At 33.5% G+C, this 24,128-nt stretch overlaps 1 protein-coding gene across 1 annotated transcript in view; it reads right to left on the bottom strand.

Moving 5' to 3' along the window:
* Positions 1-24,128, bottom strand: part of DNAH6 (dynein axonemal heavy chain 6) — a 291,936-nt gene that overhangs the window by 230,140 nt on the left and 37,668 nt on the right. Inside the window, 8 exon segments of the mRNA XM_079109750.1 lie at positions 5,888-6,008; positions 11,334-11,534; positions 16,338-16,454; positions 16,888-17,056; positions 18,334-18,457; positions 19,111-19,231; positions 19,320-19,454; positions 22,184-22,451. Of these exon segments, the coding sequence (XP_078965876.1) occupies positions 5,888-6,008; positions 11,334-11,534; positions 16,338-16,454; positions 16,888-17,056; positions 18,334-18,457; positions 19,111-19,231; positions 19,320-19,454; positions 22,184-22,451 (1,256 nt within the window).

The raw sequence follows: 24,128 nt of genomic DNA, 5'->3' as shown, positions 1-24,128 counted from the left end.
AAAAAACATTTCATTCATAAACAAACAGGCGTTTCTATCCTAATATCAGATAAACTGAACTTCAAGTCATAGTAAATCAGAAGGGAGAAAGAGTAACATTTCATACTTCTTAAGGAAATTATACATCAATAAGACATAACAATTGTGAATATTTACGCCCCAAACAATGGAGCATCTATACACATCAATAAACCCTTCTCAATTAGATGTAACAGACATATATAGAATATTTCATCCATCAATGACTGAATACACTTTCTTCTTGGCAGCATATGAATCCTTCTCTAAAATAGACCATATCATGTGTCACCAAGCAATTCTTAGCAAATACAAAAAAAAAAGAAATAATACCTTGCATTTTATCATATCAATGTGGAATGAAATTAAAAATCTATGATAAAAAAATAGGAGCTACCCTAACACCTGGAGATGAAATAATACCCTATTGAATGATCCCAAAAGATAGCATAAGAAATAAGGGATGAAATAAAAAATAATTATAGATTAATGAGAATACCAATACAACTTATCAAAGTCTTCTGGGATACAATGAAGGCAGTTCTAAGAGGAAAGTTCATTGCATTGAGCTTGGTCATTAATAGAATGTCAACAAATAAGTAATCTAATATTACATCTCAAAAGTTACTAAAAGAAGAAAACAACACCAAAAACAAGACAAGAAATGATTAAAGTCAGAGCTGAAATCAATAAAATTGAAACAAAAAAATCCAAAAAATTGAAAAACCAAAAAGTTACTTGTTTGAAAAAATAAAATAGAATTAGTAAACCCTTAGCTACACTAATGAAGAGAGAGAGAAATCTCAAATACCTAAAATTTATGATGAAAAAGGAAATATTATAATGGAAACTACTGAAATATAGAAAAAATTATAAACTATTCTGAAAATTTATACTGTAATAAAATAGAAAATCTTGAAGACATTGACAGATTTCTAGAGACATGAGTTGCACAAATTGAACCAGGAGGACATAGCAAATTTAAATAAATCAATTTCAAGCAATGAAATTGAACATGCCATCAAAAGCATAACAACAAAGAAAAGCCCAGGGTCAAATGGATTCTCAGCTGAGTTCTTCCAGACATTCAGAGAAAAATTAGCAGAAATCCTCCTCAAATTTTCCATGAAAATGAGGGAACCCTTTCAAACTCATTCTATGAGGCTAGTATTACCCTGATCCCAAAACCAGACAAAGACACATCAAGGAAAAAAATTTCAGACCAATATCCTTGGTGCACATATATGCAAAAGTTCTTAATAAAATACTGCATACAAAAACATATTAGAAAGATAGTGCACCATGATCAAATGGGGTTCATCCGAGGGAAGGAAGGTTGGTTCAATATTTGGAAATCAATAAATGTAATTCATCACATAAATAGACTTAAAGACAAGGATCACATGATTATCTCAACAGATACAGGAAAAGCATTTGACAAAATTATAGCATCCATTCACTGGAAAAACTAGGAATAGTAGGAACATACCTCTACATTATAAAAGCTACATATATTAAACCCAAGGTCAATATCATTCTAAATGGAAAAAAAAATTGAAAGCATTCCCTCTAAAACCTGGAACAAGACAAGGATGCCCACTTTCACCGCTTCTATTCAACATAATCCATGAATCTCAAGCCTGAGCAATTAAAAGAAAGAAATTAAAGGGATAAGAATAGGAAAAGAAGAACTCAAACTATCCCTATTTGCTCACAAACATGATTCTTTATTTTGAACACCAAAAAAACCCCACCAAAAAACTTCTAGAACTCATAAATGAATTTAACAAAGTAGAAGGATGTAAAATTAACATCCCCAAATAAATCGTGTTCCACTATATCAGAGATGAATAAACTGAAAGAGAAATTATGAAAACTACCCCATTCACAATAGCTTCAAAAAAATAAAATATTTGAGAATCAATCCAGCAAAAGAGGAGAAAGACCTCTCCAATGAAAACTATAGAACACCAAAGAAAGAAGTTGAAGAAGACCTTAGAATATGGAAAGATCTCCCATGCTCTTGCATAAACAGAATAAATATTGTCACAATGAACATACTACCAAAAGCACTATACAAATTTAATGCATTTCCTGTTAAAATTCCAATGACATTCTTCATAGAACTAGAAAAAGCAATCATAAAATTCATTTGGAAAATAAGAGATCCAGAATAGCCAAAACAATCCTTTGCAAGAAGAGTGAAGCAGGAGGCGTCACAATACCAGACCTTAAACTATACTATAGAGTAATAGTAACAAAAAAGGCACGGTATTGGCACCAAAGCAGACATGAAGGCCAATGGTACAAAATAGGAGACACAGAGTAAAACTCACAAAAATATTGTTATCTCATATTAGACACAGATGCCATAAACACACATTGGAGAAAAGGTAGCCTCTTCAACAAATGGTGCTGGAAAAACTGGAAATCCATAAGTAGTAAAATGAAATTAAACCCTTATCTCTCATCCTGCACAAAAATCAACTGAAAATGGTTCAAGGACCTAGGCATTATATCAGAGATCCTGTGTCTACTTGAAGAAAAAAGTAAGTTCAAATCTCCATCATGTTGGCTTAGGAACTGACTTCCTCAAAAGACTTCAAAGGGCAAGAAATAAAATCAAGAATCAATAAAAGGGATGGTATCAAACTAAAAAGTTTCTTCACAGGAAAGGAAATAAAAGCATGAAGAGAGAGCCTACAGAATGGAAGAAAAGTCTTTGCCACCCGTGTCTTATAGCATTAATCACCAGAATATATAAAGAACTCAAAAATCTTAATACCAAAAATCAAATAATCCAATCAGTAAATGGGCAAAGGAACTAAAAAGACACTTAACAGAAGAAATACGAATGGTCAACAAATATATGAAAAAATGTTCAACATGTCTCTAGCAATTGAAAAATGCAAATTAAAACTATATTGAGATTTCATCTCACTCCAGTCAGAAATGGCAATTATCAAGAATATAAGTAACAATAGATGTTGGAGAGGATGTGGGGAAAAAAGTAAACTCATACATTGCTGGTGGGACTGCAAATTGGTGCAACACCTTTGGAAAGCAATATGGAGATTCCTAAGAAAACTTGGAATGGAACCACCATTTGACCCAGTTATTCCACTCCTTGGCATATATCCAAAGGACTTAAAATAAGCATATTACAGTGATGTAGCCACATCAATGTTGATAGCAGCTCAATTCACAAGAGCTAAGCTATGGAAACAACCTAGGTGACCTTAAATAGATGAATGGATAAAGAAAATGTGCTATATATACACCATGATATACTACTCAGTCATAAAGAAGAATGAAATTAAAGCATTTGCCAGGAAATGGATAGAACTGGAGACAATCATGCTAAGTGAAATAAGTCGATCCCCAAAAAAACCAAAGGCTGAATGTTCTCTCTGATATGTGAATGCTAATACACAATAATGGGTGGGGTGGAAGGAAGAATAGAAATTCACTGGATTAGACAAAGGGGAATAAAGGGAAGAGAGGGGGAATGGGAATAGGAAAGGCAGTAGAATGAAATGGACATAACTTTCCTTTGTTCATATATGAATACACAACCAGTATAACTCTGCATCATGTACAATCGCAAGAAGGGGAAGTTATACTCTATGTATTAATACGTAGAATACATTCTATTGTCATATATAACTAAAAAGAACAAATAAAATTTTTTTACCCTGTGTACATGTATGATTACATGAATTATATGAATTTACATCATGCACAACCATAGAAATGAATAGATGTACCCCATTTGTATACAATGAATCAAAATGCAGTCTGTAAAAATAAAAAAAGTAATTTAAAAAAACAAAGAACCTTTTTTTAATTTTAAACAAATGGGATAGTGTTGTTTCTCTGTTTGTACATGGAGTAAAGGCATACCATTTGTGTAATCATAAATTTACATAGGGTAATGTTGTTTGATTCATTCTGTTATTTTTTCCCTTCTCCCCCACCCCTCCCACCCCTCTTTTCCCTCTATACAGTTCTTCCTTCCTCCATTCTTGCCCCCTCCCTAACCCTAACCCTAACCCTAACCCTAACACTGACCCTTCCCACCCCCCATTATGTGTCATCATCCGCTTATGAGCAAGATCATTCGTCTTTTGGTTTTTTGAGATTGGCTTATCTCACTTAGCATGATATTCTCCAATTTCATCCATTTGCCTGCAAATGCCATAATTTTATCATTCTTTATGGCTGAGTAATATTCCATTGTGTGTGTGTGTATATATATATACACACACCAGTTTCTTTACCCATTCATCAACTGAAGGGCCTCAAGGTTGGTTCAACAATCTGGCTATGGTAAATTGAGCAGCTATGAACATTGATGTGGCTGTATGCTGTACATTGATGTGCTGTATGCTGTATCTCTGTAGTATGCTAATTTTAAGTCCTTTGGGTATAGGCCAAGGAGTGGGATAGCTGGGTCAAATGGTGGTTCCATTCCAAGCTTTCTGAGGAATCTCCACACTGCTTTCCAGAGTGGCTGCACTAATTTGCAACCCCACCAGCAATGTATGAGTGCACCTAAATTTTTAAAACAGAAAATCTTGTACCCTCTGGTCTCTGAAAATTTAGAAGATCTAATTGATTAAATGGTTATTTGGAGTAGGCCTACTCTGTGTGCTGAAAAGTCAGGCTCTGTACTTCACTGACTCCATGATGCTATGGCATAGCACTCAGGCATCATATCCTATCTCCCTGTCAGTTCACTTCAGTTCAATATGCACTGTCGCAGTGTGAGAGTGTTGCCAAAGAACAATGGAAGAAGACTTACCTAATTTGTTTGTTTTCTAAAGTAAGGTCCTTATTTTTGTTTTCTAAAGTAAGATCTTTAGTAAGTTAGCATATTGAAAAAAAAAAGTCTGTTTCAGTTTTTTAAAACTTAAGAGACATAACAACCAGATACAATTGGTCTTGGACTAGATCCTGGGACAAACCAGATGTAATCGGCTTAACCTTGGGACTTTTGAATACAGAACATGTTTGACAATTGTTTAGCAATTCTTTAAACAATTAAGATTTTTTTGGCGGGTGTGTGATACTTGTATTTTGGTTCTGTAGAAACATATTTTTTAAGATGGATACTGAATTATTTAACTTAAATAATGAAGGATTGAAAGAAAAACAAAAACATTATAGAAAAATTAATGCTGGTTCATGAGGCAAAGTATCAAAATAGTTATTTTGCATATAAAAAATAAAGCAATAAAACCAGTTCAAAAAAAAATATAAATGATGTACGTCATGATTTAAATAGCAATAACAAATAATATATACTTAATTTTTATAATTATCTGAATTTCTATGCCTAAAATTTTAATTGAATAATCTATATTACTTTATTTTATCAAAGATAATAGGTCTACTAAAATAATTTCCCCTAGTATAATTTCATGACTAAGACATGTTGATTCACACCCACCAGATCTCAGAGTGGTTTCCCCCCACCAAAGAAACCAGTTACTCAGATTCCTAAGATAGAAAAAGTTATGTAAACCTCATTTAATAGAACTGGTAAAGGTATGTAGGTATTCTTTCAACTCATTCCCACATACAGATTATACAGCCTTAGCACCAATAAAATTTCATACTAAAAGATAAGCCATTTGGAGGAAACTGGTTCCCCAAATTTCTGAAATAAAATAGCAACACTGAGTAAACATGAAGGGGAAAAGTAATTCTATGGAAAATAACCTAGAAATAAATAAATTCTTGACTATTGTTGGAACTTTTTAGGGCTACCATTTCTGTCACCAAATATCACCAAACAGAAACCTATAAGACCACATACTAGATATTCCTATAAAAAATAATTAGTACATACAAATGGAAGACTTACCAGGTTCTTGAAGTTTAAGAGCTTGCAAATCAAGACTCTCATTTTCCTTAAAGAATAAATGGAACTTTTCAAAAGTAGCTGCATATAAGCGGGCAGATTCGAATGCTGCATGAATGGTGTCCTAAATGTTATAAACAAGCAGACAAAAAAACCCTGTATTTTTCTTAAGCAGAATTTAGTTCAACACTGAAAAGCACACATACATACATGCACGCACAAGCAGTGTCTCTATGTCCAGCAACATGCTTTGACTTGGGAATACATGATGAGAAAAGGTACATCCTTGATGTCAAGGGGCACGTAACGAATTCAAGAAGAAACTTACAAAAAATTAAAAATCATCTTTAAAATTTGACTTTTTAAGAATTATTCCCAATGATTGTAAAGAAGTACACTTGTAAGTTTTTTCTAGTAAACCTGGCAAAGAGTTAGCCTTTTTTCCAAACTGCAAATTTTATGTCTTAATTGATGTGTTTTTGAGCAAAAGCACTATTTCGCATGCCTACAAAAATCACTTGTTTAATCTTACTGTCAGATTCTCTGCACTGACCAGTCTTTCATTCCAAAATGTCCTTCGTACATTGCCCTAATAAAGCCTTTTACTTCATTTTTCACATTTGGATCCCTACAATTTCCCACCCCCCCCAAACCAAAACAATTATTTGTACTTATTTCAGTCCCTTTAATACCTTTATCAACATATATTATCACATGTTCAATGCCTATGAAAGGCAGTTAGAATTTGTTGTTGGTTTTGGCCTATGACTTCCTGGTTGCACTCCAAGTCTCACCTTATATTTCTTATCAAGATTTCTTGGACATGCACATTTTGTCTCATGGAAAACTAAAGACAATTAATATAACTGCACAAACTCAACATACCAATGATAGGGAAAATGTTTCAGAGTCATGCTTTGTAGATGGTAAGCAAGTAGTAGAAAATTTAGTTTACAAAAAATGGTAAACACCCTAAATGTCTATATTAGTTGTTTCATTTATTTTCTTTGATTAGGCTCTTATATAATCTTCCAGAATGTTTGTGCCTTTGCAATATAAATTTTTTAAAAATCTATGTCAAATAGTAACTCTATTGAGCTGACTGATGTGGAAAATCATGTGGGTGACAGAAACATAATATAAGGCTATAGATGGAAAGCTCCACTAATATTCAAAATGATTTAAGTTTTTTAAAATCTTGAGATAATTTCTATTGAAGAAATGTTGCTGAAACAGTATAAAGAATTCCATTGCTTACCCATATTCCCTAAACTTCAACAATTTGCCATATTTACTTCATCATTCTCTTTCTATATGTATTATTTTATTCTAAACTATTTGGGAGAAAGTTACAAACATGTGGTACCTTTACCACTGACTATTTTATTTATCAAACACAAAAATATTTTCTTGCATAACTATAATACAGTGGTCTAAATCAGAAAATGAACATGGATATTTATATTATCCAACTACAAACATTATACAATTCAGCCATTTGTCACAATCATGTTTTTCATAACAAAAGAAAGAAAACATTTTTTTTTACTAGTCTACTGTTCTATGTAGGATATTATATACCATCTTGTCATAGCTCTTTTTCTTTTTTTGGCAGAGTTGGGGATTGAACCCAGGGCCTTACACTTGCCAAGGGAAGCACCCTACCAACCGAGCTATATCTCCAGTCCCTGTCATAGCTTTTTGATTTCCTTTAATCTGGGACACTTTCTCAATCTTATTTTTCTTTCATGACTTTTACACATTTTAAGATGGTTGTGTGCATTTGTGTGTTTTATGCTTCCTTATGTTTCCTATACATTTCTGACTAGAATACCACAAAATGATGTGTGTTCTCAGTGCATTCTATCAAAAGACACAAAATATGAGTTTGTGTGATTATTTGTAATGTTAACAGATTGATTACAGTGGCATCTGCTAGGCTTACCATTACAAACTTACTACTTTCCCCTTTGAAATCAATAAAAATGTTATGAAGAGAGGCTCTGAACCTATATAAATATCGTTTCTCATCAGACTTTTGCATACTCATTTCACACTAAGTTGCTGAGGCTGGCTTTGAACTTGCAATCTTCCTGATATCTCAGCAATTTGAATAGGGCTGTAATAAACATGGGAGTACAGATATTTCCAACATACTGATTTCATTTCCTTTTGATATATACCCAGTACTGGGATTGTTGGATCATATGATACTTCTATTTTTAATTTTTTGGGAATGTCTATACTGTTTTTCATAGTGATCACACTAATTTACATTCCTGCCAACAATATGTCAGGGTTCCCCTTTCTCCACATTCTTGCAGGCACTTTTGTCTTTTTGATAACAGCTATTATAGTTAGAGTAAGGTGATATCTCATTAGATTTGACTGATATTTTCCTTATAATTAGTGTTGCCGAGCATTTTTTCCACATATTTGTTGACCATTTGTATGTCTTCTTTTGAAAAATTTCCTAAGATTTACTGCATACTCATTTTAGTATATAATGGAGATTCTTGACTATTTCTGTGATGGTATATCTGTAAGTTAGCTGATCATTTTTCTTTGTGATCTGGAGGAATTTTTATTCAGTTTTAATATATAATAGTTTTAGAAGGACACTATCTCAAGAGTTAATTGCTCTGGGTCAGTTTTCCAAGGCACTTTGTATGTTCTTTTAAATAGAGCTTCAACAGGCACAGTAGCACACGCCTGTAATCCCACCGGCTTGGGAGGCTGAGGTAGAAGGATTCTAAATTCAAAGCCAGCCTCAGCAAGGGTGACACAGGCACTAAGCAACTCAGTAAGACCCTTTCTCTGAATAAAATACAAAATAGGGCGAGGGATGTGGTTCAGTGGCCAAGTGCCCCTGAGTTCAATCCTTGGTACCACCACCCCTCAAAAAAATAGATTAAAATTTTCTTTTCATGGACTAGTTATGTTTGCTTGATGCCCTTGTTTTTTCTCCGGCAGAAACTCCAATTATGTAAGCCACATATTTTTGCCTGTCTTCCATTAGAATTAATTATGTGTTGTACTTATTCTTTATTTTATTTTCATTCTCTTGGTTGTTTTCCATCTTCTATATCATTATTTTTTCCTGTAATTTCTTTTGTTCATATTAAACTTTTAGTCTTCATTTCTGAGATAATTTTGTCTTTTTGTCCATTTCCATTTTAATTTTGAATATTTGATTCAATGTGGTCTTCCATATATTCAAATGCTTCTGAGGATATTTACTTCAGTGTGTGGTGCTGCTTTAGTTTCATGGTTGGGTTGGGGGAGAAGAATATTCATCAGCAGTCTTAATTCTTTCTTTTTTCTCCTCAGAGTAGTTTTGCATGTATCAAATCTATTTATGAATTTTTTCAACTCATGGATGTGAAGTGATTTGTAAGACTTATAGTTCAAGGGCATTTTGTTCTGTCAGAGAAATACGCTATTTTATTTTATGGTGGTAGGGAAAGATCTGGGTGCACTCTGATTTTTTGGTTCTTGTTTATCCTCCAGATTTTGCATTTTTACTAGTTGCCTCATTTTCTGTACATCACCCAATGTTTAAATAATGCCTCTTCTTCCTTTTTAAACTTATTTTCTACCCCAGAAATGATTCCATCTTGAATAACTGCCCTTTAAAAGTCCCTTTCCTGCAGTCAGTGCTCTGATTTACCAACACTTTCTAAAAGTCATTTTTGCATGTAGGGTGGGCTTCTTTTTGGCTGTGATTTTTAGCTTAACCTCAGGCCACCTGCTTGCTCCCTGCTTCTTTTTCATACATTTTCAAAGGACTGACCTCATTGTCTGCAAAAGTTTGTGGCAAGGACATGAGAAAGAAAACTCACTGTTATTTGTGCATAAATTTCTGCTCAAAGGTAATATGACATTTGCGTATTCTCTGTTTTCTGGCTTTTGATATGACATAAAATTTGCTTAGTTTTATTTCTTCATTTTCTGAAGGTCATTATTCTTGGAGGATGTGTGGGATAAATAGTATTCAGACAGCTGCCATTAATTTTGGCTCCTCCAAATTGGAAATACAATTTTTAATCACAAATGTTATAACCAGTCCTTTAAAGGAAAATAATTGACTAAGGAAGAAAAAGTTGATAAACATAAAAGTATTTTGGCTTTTTGTTATTAGGTCAGATGATTTGGTAGTTAGTGAATGAAACAAGTCTGTGGAATACCCTCTGTAGTACAGTACTTAGTGGTAAAGAACCCACAATCTAGGACAAATTTTAGAATTAGTCAAAATAATTTGCAAAGCTAAAATTATGAAAGGAGGACAAAGTCAGATGATAGGAGTTTATAATTTTGAATTGATGATTGACAATGCAGTTGGGAATAAGAACTCTATCACAAGTAGGTGTAGAAACAGTAGAGGATGGAATACATTATGTTTAATTTGAATTTGAATATATTATGTTTATTTTACCCTGATTTGATGAGTGCATATTATACACATGTATTGAAAAATCACATTATATAATTACTGTGTCAACCAAAAGTTTTAAAAATGTTTAAGAAGAAAGAAATATTAGTTACCCTGACTTGATCATTGCACATGTATTGAATCACACTATTCCAAAGATTTGTAAAATTAAAATAATAATTTGAAAAATAAAATCATACCATGATAGCTACAATGATATCTTTATGAAATGAACAGATTTAAACACTAGTTAATTTTAAGCTACACAAGGCTGTATGTAAAATGGTTATTCTATGACTGACAAATAGGTAGATTTTAAGATTCAAAATTATAGTGGCACTTGCATACCAAGGAGAAAAGGCAATAGAATTTTCATTAAGGGCCACATTCCTGTTTTCCATAGAGACTGGATTACTCAAAGATCCAGGGAAGAAACAAACCAAGGAGCAGCGCTGCTTCTTCCTTTCTCACATCAAATCTTCTGTAAATGTGCTTTTGTTTTTAAAAATTGGGGCACTTAAGTTGAAAATTTTAGTATATGAAATGCTATGTTCAAATTCTTCAAGTATACTTGAGATAGTGCTTTTGGAGAGTTATAGAGAGACATTATTACATTTCTAATGAGCCTCAAATAATTACATTATACTTTTATAAAGCACAAAACATTTAATAGGAAATGACTTCAGTTAAAAAGATTGTGTTGACTGGTAAGTCATCCAGGTTCTGCTTGTGTCTGTTAGGATTTTCAACAGTCAATACTGCTTCACTAGAAACATATGCAAATAGATTGCTAATGATATGCAACTGTTTTGCCTGATAATTTAATGCTTTTAAAAAGTTATTTCTTGCTTAACAGGGCAATTTTTAAGATACCAACATTATTTTCAAATTTTACCATGTTGAGATTATGTTTATTCCAATTTTCACAAATATTTAAAGATGAGAGAGGAAGAAAATATATTACTCAATTTCTTAAGAATAGAAAATATAAAATAGTTTTAGTAAAAATAAATTTACCTTTATTTGAAAGACAATTGTGTGAAAATTCTTATCATCATCAAACACAGATGATAAGTTTGGCCCAGGTCCACAAGTTTTTTCTTCAAATTTGTTGTTAATGTAAGGGCTGGTGAAAGCATCAAAATATGTATCAGGCACAAGATTTGGAACTGATAGCACAGTGTTTTGAAAATGATTAATTGAACCTGAAATACCATCCTGTTAGAGAGAAAGCATAAACATAAATGTAAATATACAGATGATTACATTTATGAATATTCTGAATTACTAAAATAAACATGAATAACTCAATCAACCAGGTCAGATGCTCTGTTGATTCTGAGCATATGATGAATTGGAAAACATAGTCCTGCTTTTAGGACACATATTTTCTAATTGAGAAAGAGGTAGATTTAAAAAAAATTAGTACATTATGATGAGATCCACATTCAAAGTGTGAACAAAACACCAGAGGGTCAGAAGAAAGCCAAAAGAAAGTTTAAAGGAAGGGCTATAAGTTTAGATTGTTGGCAGAGAGAGTAGGGCTTATGTGTGCATGGTGGGTGGTCTATGCCTGTAATCCCAGCTATTCCAGAGGCTAAAGCAGGAGTATCACAAATTCTAGATCAGCCTGGGCAATTTAGCAAGACTCTAGCAAGAAGGAGAAGGAGGAGAATTATGGGGTGGGCGGAAGAGGTTGTTGTTTGAGTAGTAATTTCTATTTTAAAAATCTAGGGCTGAGGATGTACGGAGACTTGCTTAGCATGTGTGAGTCCCTGGGTTCGATCCCTGGTACCATAAAATATATATACGTAACCTGAGAGAAAAAACTTATACATATAAACAAAGATTTATGTGAAGAACATTCACGGCAGCATAACTCATAATAATAACAACTAATTATACGTAAGTATTCAAAACTAATAGTATGGTTATAAAAGTTATGGGTATATTATACAATGGAAAATTTCATACTCTTTCAAAATGATATCTCCAAAAACTGGTCAATGTCATGGTAAAAAGTTTATGATATAATGTTAAGTTGAAGAGAGAGAAAGAGAAAACTGATGTGTAATATTATCCCTATTTAAAAATGCATCTACATCTAGGTATATAATCTCATGGTAAGTTAAGTATGCAGGAATGTAAAAATGTTAATACTGATTATTTCTATTTTTGACAAGTAAGATTTTGGATGATTTTAATGATCTTTGTGTTTTTCAAATTCTCTTCAATGAGCCTAGATTAGTTTATAATTTAGAATAAATACCTTAAAGAAAATTAGGTAAAGTACTTCGTGATGAATCTTAAAAGATGAGTTAGAGCTTGCCCAGTGTACCAAACTCCTAGAAGTCCCATTCTCTCTATCATTGTGTGTGAAGGAGCCATCACCAAGAGGTGCTGGAGTACAGAGCTAGTGTGGAGAAACAGTATGCAGCAGATATGTTAACACAGGCAGGCAGACAGGTAGATGTAAGCAGGCAGGTGGGGGAAGGAAAAATAAGGCTCACCCCACCCAGAGTGGTGAAAATTAACTATCCCTCAGAGGACAGGAAATTCCTCCTAAAAACCTGCCTCCTTCTTGGTCAGGTACTACCTTCTTAAACTAGAAGAACTAGGTTTAACCAGATTAAGGGACTTCCAACTTTGAAACATACATAGAGGTACTGTCATTTGGCAGACCCTGATTCACTATAATTTATTATGGTTCTAAAACCTGGGTAGGTTTAGGTGGGATACTAATATAAACTTTCCAACACATGAAACCAGCACAGGGCACTAGGTCATGGCCTCCAAACTGCAGTAACCTCAGCAAGTTCATAAAACAAGAAGAAGGAGATTCCAAGACCAAATATAAAAACCCACTATGTGGAGTCAGGCAACATGATGCACACTTGTAATCAGTCACTTGGGAGGCTGAGGCAGGAGGATCACAAGTCTGAGGCCATCTTGGGCAACTTAGTGAGGCTTTGCCTCAAAATAAAAAATAAAAAGGACTGGGGATATAGATCACTGGTTAAAGCACCCCTGGATTCAATCCCCACTACCAACAAAACAAAACTCTCCCTATGGAAAGCCTTAGGCCTCTTCTTCTCTGGGCGGGGGTCTGTTCCACAGGGAGGCAAGGCTCCTTTTGGAGCTTACCTCCATTAAATTAAAAAAACTCTTTGTGCTTATTCTCTAATTCTCTTGACTGAACTATTTCAAGACAAGAACTGAGGAAACAAGAGTCTTCTTAGGACCTGCTAAATAGGACTTTCACATCTGCTAATATGTAAATGTATCATAACCCCTTGTTTCTTATAATACCAGCAACATCTCACAGAGCCTTCTTTGAAAAATGCTACCATAGGTAATGGAGAAATTTTAAGCAGAAAAGTTACATGATTAGCTTTGCCAATGAGAATGATTTGCTAACAGAAATGTGGAAAATGAATTAGAAGGAAGAGAAACAAGCAAATCAAAACAGACTATTATGTCAGGCCAGACAGAGATGATAAGGTTATGACTGAGAAAGCAACTAAAGTTCTGCATACAACCTGGTGACTTGACTTCAGGGAGCAAAGGAAGAATCTAAGATATCTTGGATCTCTGGGTACCTGAATAGTGCCTTTCATTAAGATGGAGTCAGGGTGGGAAGAGCAAGTTTTGGAAGAAATTGATAAGTTTAGCTAACTTTGGTGATTTGGAGTTGATCATGGAACATTTTGGTGGCTATTTCCAGATGGCTCTATGTCTGGGGCTTAGGAAAAAAAGCACTAGATGTAAATATATATTTATGAGTCAGTATCCTGGAAGTTCAAACAGGTACAGAAAAAAGCACCCAGGAAAAATTCATAGTGTGTGAGGAGGAGGGAACACTTTAGGATAGCATTAATCAAGGGGCTGACAAAAAAAGATCTTGACAGAAAGCTGAGAAAGAAAAAATAAAGGTCAAGAATAGAACCAAGGGAAATTAAACCAAGAGTCTATTTCAGGATGCAAAAGCAATAAACTGAGTCACATGCAATAGGACATCTGTCAAACACAACAAGATGAGAACTGAAAAGCAAATTCTGAATCAAGTATTTAATACACTGGTAACCCAAGCAAGAACAATTTAAGTATCATGACTTAAGCATATAATTTTCTGGGCTGGGATTGTAGCTCAGTGGTGGAGTGCTTGCCTAGCCTGTGTGAGGTACTGGATTCAATTCTCAGCATGACAAAAAAAATAAATAAAGGTATAGGAAGAGTAAGTCATTATTAAATTTTTTTTTAAAAAGCATATAATTTCCTTCAGATGAAGCCCTATTTATATGCATGTATGTTTAAAATAACCAGATGGAGATGATTTATGCTAATGACTAAAATAATTTTGGGGGGAGAAAATTCATGAATGAAAGTCTTATTTACACTTTCAATTTTGGGTATGTGAAGTAAAATCTTACATTGATAGGAACACACAAACTTGCTGATTACTCCTAGAGCTCAGTCATTTGTAGGAATTAAAAATAACTATATGTGGAGCAGAGTTTTGCAACAGAAAAATTAGAGGGGTGTTGAGTTTTTTTTGAGGACTCTCACTTGGGAGTAAAGACAACAAACTGCTTGCAGTTTCCTTGTGTCACCTGCAACATGGGGGTACCTGCATCCCAGGTGAAGGACATGAATCTTGTGGTCAGTAGATGTGGGAGCTCAGTCCTTCTCTGCTTGGGAACTCCCAAGAGCCGTTTCAGCCACCAGTAGCTTATCGGTCTGCCATTGTAAATGTCTTAAAATATTCTATCTCATAAATTACAGAATCATAGACTACTGGAAGAGGAGGCAACCCAAGAACTCATCTGCCTTCTCGTTTTAAAAATGAAGAAACTGAACCCCAAGGTGCTTATTATATTGTAAAGCCAAGACTAAAATCTACAGATCCTGAGTACTATTGCTTTTGCGCTACAGTATACCAGCTAACAACAGAAAATAAGGACTGATTGATTTACTAATCTACACAGGTACACAAATGTGGCAGACAAAATAAGATGACCCCCAAGATTCCTGCCCACCAGTGTACATACCTGTACAATGCCCTGCTCTTGAGTGTGGATGGACCTATGATTATGAAGGGATATAACTCCTGGGATTAGGTTACATTATATGGCAAAGTTAGAAAGATTCTACAGATAAAATCAAGGTACAAAATAGACTGATTCTGAATTAATCAAAAAGGTGATCATCCTGGATAGACCTGATTGAATCAAGGGTAAGACTTCAAAAGAGAAATTGGGCTTCCTGAAATTCTCTAATAGGCCTTGAAGAGATAAGAGCTATGTTATAAACTGTTTGTAGAGGGGGTGATATGTCAAGGGACTAAAGGGGACTTGGCTGACATTTGCAAAAAAATGGGAACCTTAGTCCAGTAGCTGCACAGAGCTATATTCTTCCAACAATCTGAGGGAACTCAAATGTGGATCTTTCCCAGTCAAGCATGGGATAAAAAAGATATCAGGCCTGGCTGACAACTGAACTGCAACCTGGAGAGGTCCTAAAGCAGAGGATGAGCTAAGCAGCAGGTGTCCACATTCCTGGCCTACAGAAACTGAGATAAATAGTGGTTGCTTTAAACTGCAAAATTTGTGGTAATCTGTTACGGAGCAATAAATGACTAAAACTCTAAAATTTCCTCAGATGTAGAATGCTTTTGAAAAGATTTCAAAAATGGTGTTTTTAAGAATGATTTCTTGAACTCTTGTTAGAGGGATGCCTATCGTGCATTCTAAAGTTTATACAGAACATGTCCACCCAATGGTGTACCTTACCAAACCCCTAATTTGCCTCAAGTTAAAGAAAATGTGCTATACTTTTAGACAGTTTTTATGTACAGGAAAAGCATTGTAAAGGAGCAATGCTTTCTCGCTTTTGGAGGAGTGACAACTGCAGTTGTGCCAATCTTTTAATGGTAAAGCAGTTGCTTCATTTTCCAAAAATGTGTTTATTACACAGAAATTATATATTATATATAATATATATTATGTATGAAGAAGCACACACCAGAAAGTCTTCCAATGAAGGCTCAAAGAGTAGTGACTGAATGGTCAAAATCAGTTCTGTGATGAACATTGGGATGAGAGACTCATCTTCTTCCTGTTTTTCTATCACAGGAGCCCCCTAAAGTGAACACATTTGCAGTGTTATAAAGATATTAGTACCAAGGTGTAAAGTAAGACAAAGACATATAAAATTTAAGTTTCTATAATTAGCTGAATTTATAATCATAGCATGTGGAAAGAAAAAAGACAAATATTGAAAGATGACATAGTATCATAAAATGTCTCTCCAATAAAAACATTATCAACAAAATGGAAAGCAAACAATAAATTGGGAAAACATGTATACATGTTTTATACAACAAAGTTGGTAATATTTAAATAGGAGTGGAGTTCATATACTTAATAGAAATAATACTAATAACCAATACTTCAATAGAAATATGTTCAAACAGAAATTTCTCTATTTTTCTAGTATACAGAAAATAGCATGATTTATAGTTAGCACTCCTCAATAAGTATTGATAATGAATTTTAATTTGATCTGAATATACCTTTTTGTCAGTGACTTCAGGCTTCTCCTCAGTAATCCATTTCTGAATGACATCCGCTGAAGGTGTTCTTTTCAGTTTATCAGTGAGATAATTCAGAAGAGAGTTAGTAGAATTTACTGTTAAGACATGCAGTGTATTCTCAATTAAATAATCATTTAGATAGATAAAGCTTGAAAAGAAAAGCAAATACTGTTTCAGTTTTCTATACTCACTATATATTTTTCATAGTGACTCTAAATCAAGAATTTAAATTTTAAAATATAATTTCTCCTTGAGTTGTGATCTAATTATATAACAGTATCAGAGATTTATTGTCCAGAAGAGTTTTTCTTAGACAGTCTTCCTTTTAAAACACAATTATATTCAAATATGCAATATCAATTTATCTAGGGGTTCTAACTTTTCAATAGTCTATTTAATGAGAAATATAGCTATTAAGAAAAATGCACCTAGTTCATCTTGCCAAAAGGTCATACAAATTTTTAAAGGTGTTTTAAAGAAAAACCTAATGCATACAACAACTGTTATATTTAAAATAACCTTTTAGTTTGCTAAGTAGAGCTTTAGGGTTTCCTATGTCTCTAGGCCCTGATGGTGTCTTTGGGATAGCTTCATGGACTTTCATGACTACAGACATTTTCATATATAAAAGGGTACACAGTTAAGGCATATTAAATAAATGGTTTTAATTTTGGATTAAGTTAGTGAACATCAAATAATAATGATAAATGCTTTATAGTTTCACAGACAACTTTTCAGATAATCTTTGGTGATTTTGTTTAGAAGAGTGATTTGTAATTATGAGGCTTTAGAATGATGCAAAATCTAAACTCTGAAATAGTCAAGTTCAAGATCCAGCTGGGTAAGCAGATGGAAGAGCTAATGCTAATATCGAGTCCCCTGGTGAGGTGCTAAGAGGAACACTTCCCTCCCTGGCTACCAGTTGCAAAATCTGCCTTAGGGACAGGGTGGAACTTTGTGTGCCATACTTCCTTAGTGACCAACAGGATGGAGCAGGCCTTCCCAACATACTTGAAGAGGTTCACAAATCTGTGCCTGACTTCTCCTTCACACAACTTGATTTACTTCAGGAGTTGCTCTATCAGCCTGTCTGTCCCAACAGCTACTTTGCTGAGCAGCCGTTGAAGGGATGAGTTTCTGGGGCATGATTTAGGTAACCATATTCCCTAAATTTTCATAACTTTAGGGAATTCTATGGTGAAAGGTTTAATTTTTTTTAAAAAAGGTAATGTTCATTTCCAAGACAGAATTCTATATTTTGGTTTTAACTTTTCATTGTACATATTTGAGTAGGACATAAAATGTTTTGATAATTACTCCAGTCATATAAATTGACATATCCCTCATCTTCCAAGGTATAATTTTCAATGAAACTTGAGCAGGATGGATGATCTAATTTATCTTAAAATAAATCTAATCATTTACCATGTCAGCCTCATGCAATGATGCCTTTTGCTGGCCTGTTCTGTGTATGTCATTTTTTCAGATTCTCCACAAGTAGGCAAGTCAAACAGCACATCACTGAAACCTGTACCACTTGTTTTTTTATCTAAGAACAGAAGACAAGAATTTTTGTGTAAAAATTCCATTTCTCTAAATATGCATTCAAAGAAAGGACAAATAAAATGTAAAAACAACAAAATCCTTTGGTTCACAAAGCTTTTACAACCCCACAAAAAAGTCTAACTATTCAAAAGAATTTCCTATCAAATCAATTTCAATTCAAGAAAAAAAAAAATAGTTTGTTAACATTCTCCTTAACAGGAGTTAATCAGTAGACCATGTTAACTTTCCCAGGAACACCTTGACCCTCAAGCATTTGACCTATCTCCATTAGAATCATTCTTTACAATCCTTGCCAAGTGGGACCAATCCTGAGATCCATTCAGTCCCTTAATTTTAATAAACCTATAGACTCCAAAAGTAGGCCAGACATACATTCAAGAAGACAGTCCCAACCTGAGTCCATTACAGAAGGTTTATGAATTAATATTCTGTGTCCAGTTCAGTAATATTTACATAAGTGGGAGAACACAAGATGATGCAATATTTACCATTTCTGCACCCCCTTCCACAAAGTACATTGAATTTATAACATATCAAGCAGTAGTTTGAAAGAATAGAAATGACAAAGAATACAGAAGAGTTGATATTTTAGAAAGCAGACATTTCTGATATATCCAGGTTCTGTGCCCTTCCTACCCTCAGTAGGTTCAAACGCACAGTCATCAGGAATAAATCCTGCAGCACGCAAAGCAAATCGACAAGCCTTTCTGACCACATCTTTTGCCTCATTTCGAAATTCTTCTAGGCGCTCTGTCACCTAGATATTGATGAATATTTATAATTAGTGATACCAAAATATCAAGAATAGAGAAAAAAACTTAATCCTTACAGGCAAAATTTCTTACCTCCTCTAGTCGTACAACTTGTGCAGCCTTAAACTCCTGCAGGGTGTAGGTGTGACATTTTTCAATATAATAAAGTCCCATAAAGCTCAATTGATAACACAATTCATTTATTTTAAGAAGAGCTGGCTGCAAATACTGAATGAAAATAAGAATTTATCACTGTTTAGCAAAAAATAAATTCTATATTTTAAAAGTCAAAACGTGGACAGTAAAAATGGCTAATAAGGAAAATAAACAGCTCTATATGTTACAACTAGCTACGACTACAAAAAGCATACATTATACAGAAACACTTTTGAAAATTTTTTTCTAAAATAATTTTTTGAATTATCAGGCTTAATTTATTCAATTCCTTCCTTTTCTGTTTGAAAATACATACATGTCTTTCTGCTATTTAAGGAACAAAAATGAGCAAGTGAAATGAAACTGGGCAATAACTTACATTTCATTAGTTTTTGTTAATGGCTACTAAAAGATTCTTGTGTTACCTTAAGGACTTTACAATATCCAATCACAATTATAACAGAAGGGAATATCTATGGGATGTTCTAAGGGAACATCTTTATCTATGATGAAGAACAAGGCTAAATTTGATTTTAAATTTTAGTGGGCACAAGTAACTTTGGAAAACTTATGTTTCCTCAAAAGGTTAAACACAGGGTTACTAGTGATCCAGCAATTTCATTCCTACGGATATGACCAAGAGAAATGAAAACATACGTTCAGACAAAAACTTGTACATGAATGTTTATAACATTATTCATGATAGCCAAAAGAGGAAACAATCCAAATATCCATTAATAGAGGAATAGAAATTCATCTATTAAAATAGGCATAATCACACAAAGGAACAAGATTTGCCAATGAAAAGAAATGCTATTTTATAACACAGAAAAATCTTGAAAACATTATGTTTTGTGAAAAGTGCCAGTCACCAAAAAACAAAGAGTGTATGACTCCATTTAAAAGAAATGTAAAGAACAGGCAAATCTATAGAGACAAAAAAACTGATTATTGGTTACTTGGAGCTGGGGAGAGGGAGAAGAGGGACTGGGAAGAAATAGGGAATGACTATTTGTGAGTAATGGAATTTTTCTTTTGAATGATGGATATATTATAAAATTGATTATAGTGATTATCGGTAAATTCTGTGGATACACTAAAAATCATTGAATTGTATACTTTATTATACAGGTGAATTCTATGGTATATAAATGCCATATCCATAAAGTTTTAACAAGAAAATGAATGCACAGGTACCAACAAAGTTGGTTATTTAAAATGTCATAAAAATAAAAATGTCCAGAATAACTTCTTTCAATATTTCTTTCTTCAAACTAGTCTAGAAGAATCAGTCACTCTAGTCAAGTAATTGTAATTATAAGACTTGTGATAAGTGTGGGTTAGCATCTAACAGATATTTAAATCATCTCAATGGGATTATTGTTTATGTCAATTGTAGCTTAGAAGTATGAGAACATTCTAGTCTGCTAGAACCAATTCAAGAGGAGATATTATCAAGGCCAACGCACCACTGGTATGAATGGTGCACAGGAGATAATGATAAATTTTAGCACACAAAATAAGAGAGTCTTCACTGAGTGAGGTGATTTAGAGACAATTCTAGGGAGAACTATTTTGCATGTTTAGTAACAAAGTTATAATATGGATAGTGTTAAAGATGAAAGGTAGTGAAAGAGCTTCGAATGAAGAAAGTAGAGGTCTAGGGGTCAAAATTGATGTCAAGGACTAGAATATTTCCCCCAAATTCAGAATGCTGGTTGAGATGGAGGACTTGAAGTGGTACATATATTTTTTTGCACTAAAATCCATGTTAAGTGTAGTTCTGAATATTCCTTTATTGTACGACTAACATGGTGATAAGTCTTTCAGATTACTATATGAAAAGTGATGGAAATGACCAGTAAAAAGAAAACTTGAAGCTTTTGACCAGAGAAAGTAGTGACTCAGTGTCATAGAAACAGACAGCTCAGAACCCAGCTCTCTTAAACGTGAAAGTAATAATTTCAGTACATTCCCAGGAGTCAAGTAGAAATATTGTAATGTAAGTTGAAATTCTTTGAATAGATTTTGAATGTGACCACACATCCTTTTTAGTTTTTTTTTTTTTTTTTTTTTAAGTACTGGGGATTGAACTCGGGGACACTTAACCACTGAACTATCCCTGTTTTTTCAATAGCTTATTTAGAGACGGATCTCACTGAGTAGCTTAGGGCCTCCATAAGTTGCTGAGGCTGGCTTTGAACTCTTGGTCCTCCTACCTCATCCTCCCAAGGTGCCGGGATTGCAGTTGTACGCCACCATACCGGGCTTGGCCAAATATTCTTTAACAGTTTTTTTTTTTTTTTTCTGTGATCTCCCATCATTCAAAGTAAATATTAAATTTTTTTCCCAATTGTCTTAATCCATAGTAAAGGAACCTATAAGATATACTGGGAGGTACTTGCTCACAAAAACAAGCACCAGATTATTTGGGGTCATTAAGTCCAGAATATTTCAGAGAAAAGGGGAATAGGGCTGCCAGTCTACTGTTCTCAAAAGGATATACAGCTTTCCTGATCAACAACAAAGGGGATTACAAATCCAAGAACCTGAGCTTGTTTCTAATCAAAGTGGACCTTTGCAACTCCCTTGTTACACTTCTACATTTTGCAACCCTAGTTAAAATGTAGAAATAAGGCTGGATTGCCACTCCTAACTGATTAGACAGGATGAAAACTGTGAATTCTCTTAAAAAAGTGAAATATTCCATTTCAGAGAGTCTATATCCTGTATCTATAGTTATAATAGATTCACACTTTCTTTTTCTGTAATTCTTTAAATTACAATTAATAAATACATACAGGATTAACAATGAACAAATCTTTCTGTAGAGATTTTTGACATTCGGTGATTTTCTTGGAGCGCACATTCTTCTTCCATACGCTAAAAGCCTTCCATTTCCGGAAAAGTGAAAATATGGGGATCTTAGTGAGTTCTCTGTGATACAGATATTCCTGTTCCCATCGATCAATTTCAATAAATTCAATATCATCGTTGTAAATGTGTGTCACTGCCTTTTGGCTAATTGTATAGTAGTCATTTTTATTGATGTTCTCATAAGATACAACTCTGTGAACAATTAAAAATTTAGACAAATGAATAAAGTGTTCAACATAAAATCAAGCAATTAAAGTTATTTTGTTGTAAGGAGATGAATTTCTTGAATACTATTAAAATTTAAAACTGAAAATTTTATGATTTAATACTATTTAAAATTTAACAAAATTCTAACAAACTACTTTCAGGTTGAATAAACTGCTCAAGAAAAGGAGGGAGAGCTGGTTTTAAATAATATTTGGTCTTATAAAGATTTCACATTCTTGGTATTATGCCAATATCATAGTTTCATGATTTTTAGAATAAAAGAAATCTATAAATATTTAAAACTTAATGATCCTGAGTGAAAATGACCAGGAACTGATTTTAAATTTATTATCGACTTTTTGGAAATTAGTCAATATTAATAACATTAAAGAGTTTTAAATGATCCAGTATTGACAGTTATCAGATATGAAAGAAAACATGATTTAGATGAGAACTGACCCAAATTAAGATAAAATTTATGTCCAATTCATCACACATAAAATAATTATTATTCAGAAATCATTTAGCTCAAGATATGTCTTTCTTTAACTGTCATCAAGGACATTCCTTAACTGTATGTATAAGAGGAAACAGATCAAGTAAAAAAGAAAATCAAGAACAGGATAAAAACAGGAACTGGAGTCAATGAAAGAAAAAAGTAATGAGAACAGAAAGGGCTGATTTTCTAAATATTTTTAAAATAAAATTTACAGTACAAAGACATTTCCTGTAATTTTAGCTATAACACGGAATATTATATGCAACTTAATATTAAAACATACAAAATATGATATAGCACCTTATAAGTGTACACTTAGGAATTTAGGAAAGTAATATTTTTGAAGATTCTCTGAGATTTTAGAATGGGATAAAGGTTAAATAATATACAAAAACAAACTCCAATTGTTTTTAGTTAAAACTATGCAAAAATATGTATATTAGTAACACTTCAGTGTAAATCAATTGTTTCCCATGTCTGTATTCTCTTCCAGTCCTTCCTCCTGTATTCTGAAGCTATAGTGAAATGACTGAAATTGCTGTTTATAAACAAATTCACGTGCATGCGGATGGTCAGTTTTTGAGGGACTGGAACAAAATTCTTGTATGCTTTGGCTCCATTTGTCAAAAAGCCAAGAATCACTGGCATCAGCAATTTTTAGTTTTTAATTTTTAATTTTAGCCTTAGTAAAACTCAGTAAGAATATTTTTATAAATTGGAACATACAGGACCAAAATGAAAGCAAGCCCAAGAGTTGTTCACGTGAGCCCACAAAGAAAACTGAGGGGCAGATGTTACTGTGGAGTGTGGGAGGGGGCTGATAACTAACTTGAAGGTTGCTCTCTTATTTCAGTACTGCGATGGAAAACCTTCTTTGTTTTTATCTGACTCCATTAACTGACTTTTTGATGTGATCTAATTAACTCACACCAGAAATTTCTGCAAAAGTCAGGCATTGCATGGGTGCTCTAAGATATATGGAAAACATTTAATTTTTTCCGCTTTTCCCATTGTCAATAGATGAAGATATAAACAGGACATTTTTGCAGTGATTCTCTCTAAAATGTGAAACTTCAAAATGTGAAATTTGCCAGTGAAATTATAATCAACTTCAGATGTTTCATTAACATCAGCCATCAAACCAACCTAAAAACTAGAGCAGC

This window comes from Sciurus vulgaris (genome assembly GCF_902686455.1).
Source record: "Sciurus vulgaris genome assembly, chromosome: 14".
In the NCBI taxonomy this organism is placed as follows: Eukaryota; Metazoa; Chordata; class Mammalia; order Rodentia; family Sciuridae; genus Sciurus; species Sciurus vulgaris.
Note: the sequence above shows the minus strand (reverse complement) of the source record. Positions and strands in the feature narration are given on the sequence as shown.